This window comes from Diabrotica virgifera, chromosome 6 (genome assembly GCF_917563875.1).
Source record: "Diabrotica virgifera virgifera chromosome 6, PGI_DIABVI_V3a".
In the NCBI taxonomy this organism is placed as follows: domain Eukaryota; kingdom Metazoa; phylum Arthropoda; class Insecta; order Coleoptera; family Chrysomelidae; genus Diabrotica; species Diabrotica virgifera.
The window spans coordinates 241,088,659-241,105,474 of record NC_065448.1 but is presented as its reverse complement, the minus strand read 5'-3'; the positions used below and the strand labels follow the sequence as shown (position 1 = coordinate 241,105,474).

The 16,816-nt window shown below is 32.5% G+C and overlaps 1 protein-coding gene across 1 annotated transcript in view; it reads right to left on the bottom strand.

The window, feature by feature from the left end:
* LOC126887428 (ras-related protein Rab-2) overlaps positions 1-15,107 on the bottom strand; it is a 30,675-nt gene extending 15,568 nt beyond the window's left edge. The window contains exon 1 of the mRNA XM_050654956.1: positions 14,940-15,107. Coding sequence (XP_050510913.1) covers positions 14,940-14,985 — 46 coding nt within the window. The 5' untranslated portion in view covers positions 14,986-15,107. The remainder of the gene's footprint in view (positions 1-14,939) is intronic.
* Positions 15,108-16,816: the final 1,709 nt, after the last annotated feature.

Below are 16,816 nucleotides of genomic sequence, written 5' to 3'. Positions count from 1 at the left end.
GACAGAAGCTCGAAACAAATGACTGTGAATGAAAAGCCCTATAGATACAAAACGTTTCATTTGGAAATATTTGATCACTTATTGTATTTAGATTATATTTTAATATTTGTCTTCAGACGACAATAATTATTAATTCTTTACCTGGTCTAAAATATTTATAATAAACTATTTTTAATGGGAAATAAGCCACAATTTTACCAAAAAAATGATTTTATTCAGAACAGCATCAAAAATATTTATTTTAAACTGATAAAGAAATTTGTAATTGTTTGAAATACAAGTAGGAAATATATACATTAAATCACGCTTTTTGCTCTAAATTGTAAATAATCGCTTGGATTAACATGAAATTTGGCATACCTACACATAGGTAACATGTCAACCAAGAAAGCTGATAGTGTGCCGATGTAAGATTTTGCCCTGAGGGTGAGTTTTACCCCATCTCAGGGTACCCAACTGACTTATTCTAAGCAACTTCTGTTCTATAGGATTTTTTCACTTAATTAATATTTGAGTTATTTGCGAGTAAAAAACACGTTTTAGGCGGCTTTTACAAATAACTCGAAAAGTATTTTATCCGAAAAAACATTCTTAGCAAAAATATGTAGCTTCTAAAAAAGTATAAAAAAATGGTGTATTAGACCTGGATCCCGCGTACCAAAAAAAAGTTGATTAATAGCAAGCTGAAAATTTGTTAATAGCTTAACGGTGTCTAGTCGGACAAACTTTGATGTACGGGAGGGAACACTGGAATAGGGGAAGTTTTAATTGTGGAACAGTTTAAAAATTTGGAACGGTCAGACCACGAAAACGTCACATGTATTTTGTCCGACAGAACTTCCAATTGATTTGTTACCCTTTGATTAAAATCTCATGCAAAAATCAGGCTGCTATTTGTCACCAAATGGGCATTATAATTAACAGGGGTTACGAAGAAATCCCAGGTATTTTGTCGGACAGAACATCCAATTGATTTGTTACCCTTTCATTAAACTCTCATGCAAACATAAGACTGCTATTACTATATTACTAACCGACTTGATTACTGTCATTTGACATGTTGTTCGTGTTCCACTCATTAAAATACCCAGTTGGTGATAAACACCAGTCTGATTTTTACATGTAAAATCAATTGGAAGTTCTGTCCGACAAAATACATGGAACGTTTTCGTAGTCTAACGTTCCAAATTTTTAAGCTGTTCCACAAATAAAACTTCCCCTGTTCCAGTGTTCCCATACATCAAAATTTGTCCGACTAGACACCGTTAAGCTATTAACAAATTTTCAGCGTGCTATTAATCAACTTTTTTTAGGTACGCGGGATGCAGGTCTATATATGTATGAACTCTATGGACCCAGTTGAAACAAAGTTGTAGCTAAGTGTAGTTTCATATCCGTCAAATTTCAAAGTGAATATTTCAACGTGAAATAACCAAAAAATGATGCACTTTTTTGGGGAAAACTCATTAGAACTTTTTTAAAGTATTTAAAAAATATTTATTTTTGTTTTTTTTTTAAGTTTGTAACATCAAAACTAAGCAAATGCTCAAAATATAGTTGGTCCCTTTTTTTGGTAAAAAACCTCGGGAAAATCAGCCCCTAATTATCATCTTAAATCAAATCAATCGTAACCACTTCACAAGTTACACTAATCGGGGTTTAATCGGGACAGAAAACTACCTCTTAGGGTCTCTTGCGTTGTCCTCCTCCTCCTAAGTGCCTTCTCTATTGAGGTTGGCGATCAATATGGCAAATTTCTCTCTGTTCTGGGATTGATGGATTAAGTCATTCCCTGTTGTGTTGGTCCAATCTCTGATGTTTCGGAGTCAGGATTTTTTCTTTCTTCCTATACCCCGTTTACCTTCGATTTTGCCTTCTAATATTACCTGAAACTGCTCAAATTCCCTATGGCGCATTATGTGTCCTAGATATGACGTCTTTCTAATTTTGATTGTATTGACCAGATGAGGACGTGTGTTCATTATTTCCAGTACTTCTTCATTTGTAGTTTTGCTGGTCCAGCTTATTCTTAGCATTCTGCGGTACATCCACATTTCGAATATAGTGAGACCACAGGTCTCACAGCCATACAGTAATAGACACCACACATAAACACTTTAGTGTTCTCAATCTTATTGTGACTGATAGCTTGGGGTTACAGAGCATTTTTTGAGTGGTCTAGTCTAGCTGACTGTTTAGCTCTGTGCTCAGGTATATGAAGCTTTGGGAACTCTAAAGGGTGATACCATTGATTTGTATGTTGGAATGTCAACACGGGAAGTTTTCTTCTTCATGTGCCTTGTCCGTTGTGGACGTTGGCTATCATCATAGCAATTTTAATTTTGTTTACAGCGTGTCTATAACTCGATCGATGTTAGTCCAAACCATTTGGCGTAAGTTTTGAAGCCATGAGTGTCTTCTTCTTCCGGGTCCACGTTTACTCTCTATTTTACCCTATATTATCAGCTGCAGTATACGATATTTATCATATCTCATAATATATGACCGAGGTGTTCACGTTTTCGTTTTTTAATTGTGAAAGATATTTCTTTTTGTTTTCCCATTCGGCGCAATACCTCTTCGTTGGTGGTGTGGGTCGTCCAGAATATTTTGAGGATACGTCGGTACACCCACATTTCGAATACCTCTAGCCTTTTCGATAATGTTTCCGTTATTGTCCAGGTCTCTGCTCCATACAACAAGACTGGAAATACATTTTAGCAGCCATATTTTTAGTGGGACATATATGTCGCAATTATTGAATATATTTCTCATGTTAAATGTAGCTCTGGCATTTTCAATTCTACATCGTATTTCGTTTGTTTGATCCCATTTCGAGTTGACGACTGTATAGGTATACATATAATTGTACGTGTTGAATTGGTTTTTATTTTCAATTGTCTGGCAGGTTGTTGAGTTTTGCTCACCAGTGTTCATTTTTGTTGAAGGTTAAATTCTCTTTTTTTACTCGCTCTTTGTAGGTACCCTGTCCATAAGATGCTGAAGTTCATCAATACTGCTAGCAACCACAACTGTATCGTCTGCATGTCGGTTTATCTAATTATTAATCCAGTAAATTTCAATATTTTTTTTCACTTACTGAAATATTTGACATAAATTAATCAATGACTATACAATATTGTTTTGTCTACAATTCTTTTATTAGGATAATGCCTCAACAAATACTAAAGGTCATTGGCATGTGTAATGTGTGTAAAAATGTCGATGTCATCGTCTTTACAAAGAGACGCTAATTGTATCCGAGCAATGCATTATTTGCGGCCCTATAAAAATTAAATTTGCCAGAAAGTGAATAAAACTGAAACTGTTTTTTAGATACGCCCCACATAACATATATACTAGAGCTTATGTTATCTATGTATTATGTCAAAACTAGTATAATCCCCAAGTAAACACTTTGAGCCTCGTTTAACTTTCAACCATTTGTATAACCACACGGTTTCAAGCATAAAAAATGTATATTTGTATTGTTAAGACACTGTGACGTTATACAATCATGATTGAAAGTCAAACAAGGCCCAAAATGTGTACTGGGAGGGGGTGGGGCCACTTTTCTAAACAAAACCGCGTGATTCATCGTATTTCCGTGGTTATACAACTCGTTTTCAATTGTTTGCAGATTTTCTTAAAATCCGGCAAACGCGCATCTGTCGCCATTTAATACATCACTGCTGCCATCTACTAAATGACACGTGAACTCATCTTCTCATCTATTAAGTGACAGCGGAACTAATTTATCACTAGAAAAATGCCAACTTATTGCTGTAATATTAACAAAATCCCCAGATTGCAGCTTTTAACAATAATTTTTACCTTTAGGTACAGTTAATTTAAAAATTATGGCAGTACGGACAATGAAATTTTATTTAAAATAAAGCTTTTTGCATAGTTAATCGTTTCTGATAGTTATTTTCTACCAAAGTTCAAAAATTATTATGCAAAACGAATTTTTACAACAAGTTACGACGTAAGTTATGACAAGGACTCCTTTAAGTACAGTTATAAAAAATATACTGCTTTCTTTGGAAATTTTAACTAGATACTATTAAAATAGAAAGTCTACAGTTCACGAACATACCCCTAAGTTGAAGATTGGTTTTGAAATAGTGACGGTAACTGTACCTAAAAACTATATAAATTTTAACATTGTGTCATACCACCTTAATCAACTTTTTTTTCATACGCGGGATCCAGACCTATAATTTTTAATGAACTTGTCTAATAGATATTTTGAAAATTCCTTGTAAATAATAATTGAGTTATCCTTCCGCTCAAAAAGGTCCGGAACATTGTTTAAATAATCAAAATGTCAAAAATTGAAGGAAAAATTCGATTTTTTTCTTCGTTTTTTGATTTTAACTTTCAAAGTATTCACTTCTGAGAAAAGTTACACTGACATAAAAGTTGGGTAACTAAATTTGCTACAATATAGGATTGGTTAAAAATTTTAAAAAGTGTCATCCTTGTTGCAATACAGCAATAATTGCGAAAAAAACATAAAAAATAAGTATTCGCATTTTACGTTTTTCAACCATTTATGCTAACACTTACGACCTTCATATTTTAACCAGAAAACCTTTATGATATAATAAAACAATACTGTAAATTTCATTAAGATCGATTCAAAACATTTTGCAAAATAAATTTTGCAATCTAGCTTTTACTTTTTCAAAATGTTGCAGTACTGACAATAAAGCAGATAGCAAGTTGAATTTTTTTACATATAGAAGAAAGGTACAGTATTCTTCTATACGTAAAAATAAATTCAACTTGCTGTCTGCTTTATTTTCAGTTCTGCAACATTTTGAAAAAATTAATTTTTTTGCGAAAGCTGGTTTTCAAAATTGATCTTGCAAAATCTATTGAACCGATCTTAATGAAATTCACAGTATTTTTTTATTATATGATATAGTTTTTCTGGGTAAAATTATGAAGGTCTTGAGTGTAGCATAAACGGTTGAAAAACGTAAAATGCGAATACTTGTTTTTTATGATTTTTTCGCATTTATTGCTATTTTGCAACAAGGGTGACAATTTTTAAAATTTTTTAGCTAATCTTTTATTGTAGAAAATTTAATTACGCAACTTTTCTCGAAAATGAATACTTTTAAAGTTATAATCAAAAAATGAAGAAAAAACTCGAATTTTTCCTTTATTTTTTGACATTTTGATTGTTTAAACAATGTTCCGGACCTTTTTGAGAGGGAGGATAACTTAAATATTAATTATTTGATTTATTTTCAAGCAATTTCTGCAAACAAATATGAGTCACCTCTCAACGTCCAAGTACGTGTTTTGTTGCCGTTTGCAGATCACCGCTGTGCTCGGCAGATTGTTTTTCTGCCGTACTTGTCATTTAAATAAATACGGGGAATGTATAACTGGTTGCCTATCGGCTAATATTCCATAGCGTCTTATTACAAGCAAATGCTCAACTGGGTACGGCTAGCCGAAGCGGGCCATGAATTCACATAATCGCAGTCGGGTGTATGGCTGGCTAGGATCCTTAATTTGAAGTATCTTACGCACAGCGCACAGGGATCACTTAATGTATCAGATCGTTCGAATTCTTTTAAAAACAATGAATAAAATTTAGTCTGTATTATCTCACAGATATTTTTTTTATTTCACAGAAACGAATATCATCAACTCTGATTAATTTATATATTTAAAAAACTCTATAATGTGTCCATAAATGTGTGGATCGGCACTGCCGACCCTGCCGGCCCTGACCAGCCGCCACTGCTGTGAACAGATCTAGCAGTCTAAATTTTTCCTTGTCTTCCTCGCCCCCTAAAGACGCGAATTTGTCTGTCATCGGATTTTACACAAATACTGATTTCGTCCGAAAATAGCACATTTGCCAGTTTCCAATGCTTCGGTTTTAGTGTTGAAGACACCAAGTTAGGCGATCAATTTTGTGCTGACTGGATAATTCTGGAAACTGTAGCTATCTCTTGACGTATAGTCTTTGGGTACTTACACCTGTAGCTTCCAAAAGCTGCTTTTAATAATTAAAAAGACGCCGAAATATCTGCAGAAAATGTACAGGTTTTATTTATACAGGCCTATAAAAACTAAAAAGATTCAGATACCTTGATTAAATTGTTCAGTCAAAAGAAAAATCTTATTTCTCTGAGCTAAGTACCAAAAAAAATGAGCCCGTTAACCTAAAAAAATGCTGCCTTTTTCAGGCAGAAAAATTCAAGTTTCAAGTGTTTGTTTGACTATTGAGAATGAGGATGTTTATATCTGTTATGTAAATTTTCTATTCTTTTTCTTACGATAGGTACATAATTCTGGTGCGTTAATTAATTTTATGAGATGTATTGGAAGACTCAATCGACTTCTAAACCTTTTATGCTTTTTTTTTTAATAAATAATAATAATATTGAACATTTATTTCTTATGTGTTACATTTTGAAACGTGCATAATCAGTTAATAAAAAATCAATAAAATAATTATTTAGTAGACCTCATATGTTTTTACCAACATTTAACTCAAGTTAGATAATATTTATATTTAGATAAAAGCTCTACAAATACCACCGCTTGAGAAGATCAATAAAAAATACATTATTATAAAAACTTTAGATAATATTAACCCGCTAGACTAGAATCTATGTTCAGATATTTAGAATATTATTGTTGACAAATATGTTATCAATACGCATAACGAACAAGAAAATTATTAATTTGCAAAATGATAAATTTCTGTCATAAATAAACAAACTACAAATATTCAACAACTCTAAAAAGCTGATTATATATTCAAATAATAAATTTCTTCTTCGTATATTAGGCTTTGTAAGTATGAGATCCCACTGCAGAATAATTACGTTCATAAGTTAGTTAATTAAAATCACATTTTATATAAATTTACTAATAGGATAATACATTGATAACAGCTTGCCAGTCAAAAAGTGGATGCAAATAGTTTTAATTAAATTAATAGTAATCAATTTTTGAAACAAAATTTCGTTCATGACATAGTAGATGCATGTTTTTTGTATCAAAAAGTTATTGTTTTTCTAATATGATGATATAAGGTTGCTTGTAAAAAAATGGACGCAAATTAGGGTTGTCAGCTGTTAAAAACGCAAGGTATCAGAGCAAGTGAAAGAGAGCTAGCGTAGAAGGCCACTGGTATGACAATATTATGACTGTTTAACCTTTCCTGGCCAGTGCAGGATACATTTGTATCCTACAAAGCGAAATTTCGTTGTAATTATGTGGCTCCCATATGCTTCTTCTTTTTTTAATATTTGTATCTATTACTAATCGCAATGATATGTAAATTTTGTAATCCAAATTAACTAGTAATAAAAAATAAAAACCTTGTTGTGGGATGCGTTTGTATCCCACACTGTATAATATGTGGTTCAAGTTTCCTGTTGCATATTTGTATTATATGTTTCGTATTCATGTATGCCATAAGCATAAGTAGAATGTGTCAAAATTATACTAAACCAGTTTGTTCAAATCATAGCTTTGCCAGAATTTATATGTATTCTTTGTAAGGATGATAATACGATAATTTTTTAATATTTAAATAGAGTTTGATGACATTGATTTTTTATTCATTTAACAGATCACTTTTAGAAGGTCACTAAAAATCTCTTAAAATCTGCATGTGACACACAACTTCGAACTGGGACACATTTGTATGCTGTTCGGCTAAAGTGAAAGTTTAAAACCATTTTGAATGAATTTTTTTGAACTTTAATTACTATTAATTTAATTAAAACTACTTGCAACCATTTTTTGACTAGCAACCTGCTATCAATGTATTCTCCTATTCTTAAATTTATTAAAAATGTGATTTTAATTAACTACGTTATGAAAGTAGTGATTTTTGAAGTGGGATCTTATGACTCAGAAACATATCGAGGGATTTGGCTGCTAACCAAAAGAGATTATCTTCTACAAACAGGAGTCACTTATTGAATCTAAGTAGGTCGCACACCCATCAATTTAACGAAAAGATAACAGCATGTTATCTTTTCCTTCTATTGATTTTCTATTTTTTCATATTTTAGAGTTGTAGAATAAATTGTTTTTTCATTTTTTTTTTTTCGTTTTTTCCTACTATTGAAACGCTTTATATATTATTTATATCAAACCAAAAAGATGGTGGTAAGAATTATTCTGTGATTTAGGTTTTCTTATAGACAAACACATGGATGTATTTATGTGAATAAAAAATAACAGCAAAAAAAAAGGAGAAATAGTTTTATTTCCTTTTTAAAAAATAGTCAGAATGGCTATGAATCGTCTACAAATATTTAAAGAACTAGAGAAACATGATATCTATCCTCTTCTCTATTCTATTATCTACTCCTAACCCTCCACACTGCCAAAGTTTCATGTCTGCCTCTAGTACTATTCTGCTGCAGTTTACATTGCATTATATGGGGAAGTTCGATTTTTCTATCAAGAATGTCATTTTCAAATAAGCAAAGAATGTCATAAGCAAATAGTACATATGGGCCATTTCACGAACATACGCCTGTTTTGGATTACTTCGACAACGAATATTTTACTGTGCAACATAAGAAGTACGAAAGTAAATGGCGCTAATAATTATTCCAATTAACAACAATGTAATTTGCAATTTACTTTCGTTCTTCTTATTTTGCACAGTAAAATATTCGTTGTCGAAGTAATCCAAAACAGGCGTATGTTCATGGAATAGGGTATACATTGTATCAATGAAAAAAATAAACTTGCTAAAAATTTTGAATATTTTAAATGTAGATACTGTAATTGGATGCAACAGTACAAATCGTATAAATGAATCAGTGAGAAGAGACAGCGGACATGTCCATAAATAGGCATTTTTGACTTTTTGACAGAAATCTATTATATGTATGAAGACGCACCATTTTGTAGAGAAACTGGACATATCTTCGTACTAATAAATTGTTCATATACACACTTGTAATTTTTTTTCCAAAATTTCCCCCTCGTTATGCCACTGGTACCGGTAGCTTTCTTTATAGCCTATCAGAGTGTTTTATGTTTTTGCGATTTCCTAAATATTAGGTTTTTTAACTTTTGATGTCAAATCGCCGCCGTTTACGAAAAGTATAACTCCGAAATATGCCATTAACCTTTTCACTGCGGGAACCGGATCTATACGTAAAATGATTTCGTGCCCGTACAACGGGAACCGGATAAATACGCGTAACCTTTTTCGGCATTCGCTGCGGCAAGCGTATGAATCAGATATTGTTTGCGTATTGTATGTTGCCTATAGAAGAGAGTTAGACATATTATATCTAACTCAACCATTATCAACCATATCTATTAAAAACTGTGCTTACAGTCTAACTCAACCATTGTTTGTTCTATATAACTTATCATTGAAATTAGGCATTCTTCCTGATAAATGGAAAACTAGCCATTTAATTCCAATTTTTAAATCTGGCGAAAGAGAAAATATAGAAAATTACACAGGTATATCTAAACAATCGACCATTCCTAAACTACTTGATAAGTTGATTTATAACCATATTAGTTTTACTTGTCAACAATTAATAAATAATTATCAACATGGCTTTATGCACAAGAAATCCACAACTACAAACTTACTATCTTATGAAACATCTATTATCAGAGATCTGGAAAGAAAATGTCAGGTAGATTGTGTATACACAGACTTTTCAAAAGCCTTTGATAGGATTGACCACTACTTACTGCTACATAAACTTAAGGCATATGGTTTCAGCGATCAGCTTTTAAAGTGGTTTGATAGCTATTTAATAGGTCGCACACAAAAAGTCAAACTGGGTTCAATTATGTCAGATGCAATACAAATAAAATCTGGAGTTCCACAAGGTGCTCATTGCTCGCCCCTTCTGTTCAATCTATTTATTAACGACATAGGTGAATGTTTTAATCACTCTAAGTACTTGCTATTTGCTGATGATTTGAAGATTTACAGATCTATCAAAGACCATGAAGATTGTAGTCTCCTTCAAAACGATCTCAATAATTTAGTTGAGTGGTGTAACAAAAACAGACACTTTTTAAACATTAATAAATGTCATTTCATTAGCTTCCACAAAGTTGCAAAAAAATATCAATCATCATATGTCATCGACAGTAAAGCGCTCTCCTATGTTAAAACAGTAATGGATTTAGGAGTAATATTCGATGAAAACTTAACGTTTGTGGATCACATTAACTATGTGACAGCAAAGGCTTCAAAAGTACTGGGTTATATACTTCGCAGTTGTGCTGATCTTTCCCTTAATACAATAAAGGCTGTTTACTCATCATTGGTTATATCTATATTAGAATTCTCCTCTATTGTCTGGTCACCATTTTATAATGTTCATGTTGTTTGTCTCGAGAGAGTTCAAAATAAGTTTTTAAGATTTGCAGCATACAGATTGGGATATAATGTTATTGAACCACAACTATACCATCATCCGTAGTGATCTCAATTTGCACTCCTTAAAAGACCGTAGAATTATAAATGATCTAGCTTTTATTTATAAACTATTAAATAGTGAAATCAATTGTCCTGATTTATTAAAATTAATAAACTTTAATATTCCAAACCATAATCTGAGAAATAATAACTTGTTCCATGTACCTCATCATTCAACAAACTATGGTCTTAACTCACCAATAGATAGAACTTTAAGTCGCCTGAATGATTTGGACATCGATTTATTCTCTTCTTCCAGTCGAGTATTTAAAAACCGACTAAAATCAATTTTTCCGGTCAGCACTTATGTTTAATATTTAATATTATATTTTCAGTGGATCTGTTAATTTTTGCCATGGATAATGCTTTTGTATTATGTAATGTGTTCATTTTTTATTGTCTGTAGTTAGTTGATTAATGTCAGTTTATATTATATTATTATGTATTGTCACTGCATAACATGGATTGTGTGTATGTTATATTTAGTTTTATTGTAATGTACTTACTATAGTTTTATGCTGTCACACTTTCATTTAATTCATTTAATTTTATTTTTAGTTTTTTACTGTTTTACTGGACTTTACTAATACTACTTTTACTTCTACTTACTGTTTTTATATGTATATTTTTTTGAAATTGGGGAAACCCGTAAATAAATAAATAAATAGATAAATAAATATATCAAAATTTACAATACTTTTAAAAATTTTATACTTTACTGCGGGAGCCGTATAAATCCGCACCTTTTTATACAGGCACACACTCTGGTGGATTTACTTGTAAAATCTTGGGATTCCCCTTCGCTGTATTTATGCAGGATAGTGTTTATCAACTTATTTAATTTTAGTTTAGGAATTCAATTGTGCGAATTACAGCTGCTGATAAACCTATTATTGACTTTAAAAAAAGTACAAGAGCCTTATGATCGGTAATTTGATAAATACAAAAACAATAGTAAATAATCTTAGATTTTTGGGTTGCATTTTCAAGATTTTGTGTGTGTAGCATTTAGCATCAAAATGATTGTAAATGAGGGCCGAAAATTGCAGAACATATTATATCCAGTTTTGCCATTCCTAATAAAAGTCGTAAAAATCTTCAAAAACAAAATTTCATTCAGTTGTCTTGTATAAGGTATATTATGTCCACAAATTATTAATTTTCAAGAATCTAACAGCAACAGATTAACAGTTACTTCTACAAAATTGCAAATACATTCCTGAATACACTATATTGACACACTGCGCGAACCGTATTTATACGCCATAGTACTACATCGACTGACTGCGGCAACCGGATTGATCAGCACAGGCATGAAAAAGCCGTACCAGAGACCATACTACTTTTATAACTAGCTGCAGTGAAAAGGTTAAGAGTAGAACTTTCAATGAACGCCGCGAAAAATATTATTTTCGATTATATGATTGTGGAAATTATAATCCCTAATAAAGTGTTCTCCACTAAAGCGGCTCCAACCACTAGCAGAAAATATTATTGGAGAGTATCAGACGGGCTTCCGACAGGGAAGATCGACACTGGATCAAATATTCACAGTGAAACAGATCTTGAGCAAAGCATGGGAACACGATGTTGATGTTCACAACGTGTTTGTAGACTTCAAACAGGCATACGACTCAGTCAAAAGGAACAAACTATACTATATATTGGCTGAATTGGCAATACCACACAAGTTAATAAGACTCATTAAAGCCACAATGGATGAAACTCAGGCATGTGTACGAATACAAAACCACCAGACAGACTTTTTTAACATTTCGCAGGGACTAAAACAGGGAGATGGGCTGGCCCCAACATTGTTTAACCTGGCACTGGAGTATGCGGTTAGGCAAATGCAACCTGGACGAGGAAATCTACTGACCAACCGAACGGTTCAACTGGCCGCTTATGCTGATGATATTAATATTATGAGTAGAACATCAACAGGAGCACAGGAAACATATGCAGAGTTAAAAACACAAACAAAAATACTAGGTCTTGAAATTAACACAGAAAAAACAAAAATAATGACTCAGACGAGAAGAAATATAGTCCCAGAAAACATTATACATGAAGATGACATTGAAACGGTTGAAAAGTTTACATACCTGGGAGTAGAAATATATGCCGACGGCATATATAAGATGGAGAAATACGGAGCTTATTTTGCCCTCTCCCATATATTTCGGTCTAAAAGTGTCCACCGAAATACAAAGATGAGAATCTATAAAACCTTAATTCAACCAATAACATGCTATGGCAGTGAAGCCTGGGTGCTGAAAGAAACATCCAAAAACAAACTCGACACATTCGAAAAGAAAGTACTTAGGAGAATACTAGGACCTGTGAGGGAAAACGGAATCTTCAGAAGTCGATACAACAACGAGCTTTATCAACTTTATAAGGAAACGCCCCTGTCAAACTTCATTAGATTACAAAGATTGCAATGGGCCGGACATGTGATAAGAATGGGAGAGGATAGGCTACCAAAACGAGCACTGAATGCTAGAATGCAAGGAAAGAGACTGGTTGGGAAGCCACGAAAGCGCTGGGAAGACACAGTAAACAGCGACGCACAAGCCCTTTTCGGAGTCCGTGTATGGAGAAGAGCAGCCACAGACAGGCCAGGGTGGAGGCAAAAAATAAATGAGGCCAAGGCTCAATTTGGGCTGTAGTGCCGTAGAAGAAGAAGAATAGTGTTAGCGAAAAAAATTTTTTTTTGAGGAGTACTTACCAGCAAAAAACATCATTTGTGTTTGTGGGTCCACGAAAATTATAATTACTAAAAAGTTCTCAGAAATAATTGTTTTCGTCGGCAGAAACAGAAACAAAAAGGAAAATAATTGTTTTCGTCGGCATTTATTATGAAATAAATCTTTTCGTTATAAATATTTCGGAAGTTATAATCTTCGCGAACATGCATATAAAAAAAATGTATCACCAACACTTATCAAAGAGTTATTATTTTCACTGGAAATGTATTAGGAATCACATTAATCATAGGTACCAGCGAAATATCTCTGGATCCTTGGACAATAGAAGGTCCAAATTTTTATGGTAGGTGTGGATAGATAATATCAAGTTCCTGGTAAAGTTTTATTGAAAAGTGTACAAAAACAAGTAAAATAAACAATAAAATCTAAACTTTTTTGGTTTTTTTGTAAAAGAATTTTAAAAATTTTTAAAATTATTGTTTTTTCACTCTAACTACAAAAATCTACACTGAACTAAACAATAAATCTAGTGTAAAAATTAAAAAAAGTAGGTCCCTAAGTACTTTGGTTACAGAGATATGTGACATATAATGTTAACATTGTCATTAAATGGGGGTTCAGGTGCCCTTAAGGTGACAAGAATGAAAAGATACAGTGCTCCACATAAGTAAAGAAGCCTGATATAGTAAATTTGACATTGTTAGAATGAATGGATGTTAGAAAGAATGAAGATATTATAAGAAGACAATCAAAAGTAAAACATATAATCTCAGATAAAACATATAGAAACTCAGCAGGACAGTTAGGAAAAATAGAAGACAACCCTTGGACGAAGCAAATGGAGACCAAGAACCTGTAAGAGAAATAGAGACGGACCTCAAACCAGAATTACTGATGACATCAAGCGAATGGCTGGCCACAAATGGTTGCAAAAAACAACGAACAGAAATGAATGCACACATCGAAGGGACGCTTACATCCAACAATGGATGGAATAGCTGTTGATGATAATGAACATGTGTTGGTAAAGATAACATGGTTAGTTACAAACCTAAACATGTAATGGGCAGTAGAATTTCAATCTAAATTTACATAAGGTGACTTTTATCAACGAATATAGATGCTAATATAAGGCTCTTTCTGATGGGAAAAAAATTGTCACAAAGGATGTTGCAGTCCTGATGGTGAGTGTCAGGTTGTTAGCATTTGAGTTCAACACCATGTCGAACACAACTGCCATGCTGAAAAGTTACAGGGAAGAATTCTTGTATGAGAGTCTATATTCGTTGCATTTATGTTCTGTTTCTGCCTTAACAATTAGGCACATTATATTTGTGTATCCATATTTTAAAATTTTGTTAGCTATAAACATTTGGTAATTTATTTCAAAATAAATAAATACAGCTGTATTTACATTTGAAATCCACTTTTCAAAAGACATTCTACATGTTTATAGATATTTAAAATTAAACCAAAAGATTTTTTGCTCTACAGTCAGGCACATTTTTTCTAAATGGTTGGTACTTCCAACTTCCCCTCTGTAGGGGTGAGCATCCATATGACTAACAAAAATTAGTGATTATTATTAGTTCCAGGTTTCCAGGTTTATGTAAAAGGAAAGAATGCCATCTAAGCGAATTCTAATCGGTTATAGAACTTGCAAGATAACAAATTAAAAATTCTTTGTTGTAACACAAAATTAAAATATTTACTGCACAAAAATAACAACGAATAACCTACAGAAGAAAGAAAAATATTCGTCTATTTACCTGTGTCTCCAATGATTATATATTTAAATAAGTATGCGTAGGACATTTTGGAATATTAAAAAAATAATTACAATTACGTTTTTAATCACAAAATTTTTACACTCTGATTGTGACAGATGTCTGAAAAATTTTGTGCGCACTATCTCTGCGCAATAACGCCTCCGCTTTTTAGATTGGTCGATAATTTGAGTTTTCAACAATCTAGAGGTACGTTACAATTTTGGATAGCTACTTTGTCGCTGTTACAATTTCATATGGTCTGTTCGAAAATAATGTCCATAACAGGCCAATGAAAAAGGAGTATTTTTCGTTGGCCGTATCCTAAGATATTCATTTCTACCTACAGATTTCTATAATTAATTAGGGATTAACAACAACATTTAAAACAACCAATACACTCAGATCTATCCTGTCCAATATCAATCACAACAACACACAGTAGAGGACAAAGAACTGCATTTACAAAATACCAAGTGAATGAAACCAATGAAACAATTATTGTTATTTGAGAGAAGCTGCAAGACCACACTAAAGTAAGCGTCAGGATTATCAAACTTAAACCATATACAGTAAGAACGTTTGAGTTAGAATAAATTCATTTTCTCGAGAATGGGCGACTCTGGAGATAAATCCCGAAACAGATCGATTTTTATTTTTAAATTATAATTTTTTGGCATATATATCATAACAGTGACGTCATCCATCTGGGCGTGATGACGTAATGGATGATTTTTTAAATAAGAATAGGAGTCGTGTGATAGCTCATTCGAAAGGGTATTCAATGCTCTATTCACTAATATAAACATTAACATAATTCTTTATACTTGGTGCCAAAAAAAATCTTTTGAATTAAATTAATTGAGACAAAAAGAAGAATGTATAATTTATTTAATTCGGAATACATTTTACTGTTGTCCGAAAACAGGAAAAAATGTTTATTTGATAAATAAATATTGTTTTTGCTTAAATTCAATATTAAAGTTGCCACTTACCTGCCTCCCATATAGCACACAACGTCCGATGGACGTCCATATTACGTACATTTAAAGTCCAAACGTCCATGGACCAAAACTGGACGTACTATGTACGTCCATTACGCGACGTCCATTGGACGTTTGATTTCAACGTACATTGGACATCCATTTATGGTCCATGGAGATTTTACACAAAATGCGACTATTATTATGAGTAATTATATATAGCTTCTTGTTTTAATCAAAGCAATATTATTAGTAGAATACAAGAAGCTTCTAAAGGCCCCGTCTCACCATCAAATAATTGACAGTTATTTGATCAAACTTGACAGTTAGTGACACAAAGTGACAGTTAGTATGTATAGTTTGTGTCACTAGTCAAGTTTGACTGTCAAGTTTGATCAAATAACTGTCAATTATTTGATGGTGAGACGGGGCCTTAATAAATGTAGTCACATATTTTTTCATCATCGAATTAAAATACTGAACCACTAAAATTATTTTAATTAAACCTATATAATATTAGATGATGATAAAACGATGGTAAACTTTTTCAGAATAACGAAATCGCGCATCGGTAATTATAGAACTTACAATAATTAGACACTACCAATTTAAATCTTAAATGTGCATTTTGTAGATAACTGTTAAATTTCCCGCCAAACTAAATGAGAATCTTCTTGACAACGTATTGTCGCTCTTCACGCTATCGGTCGTAAAAGGTAGTACTAGGCAGGTACTTTTAGGGAATTATCGTTGTAATTGTTGTGGAATACTGAAGGAGGATTTATTTATGATAATTCACAGAATGGCAAACCCGCTTGCAATATACAACCGTACTGACTCTAAGTTCTAAGAAATAATGTTTGGAACTTTTGGAAGGAACAGAACAGAAATAGGTAA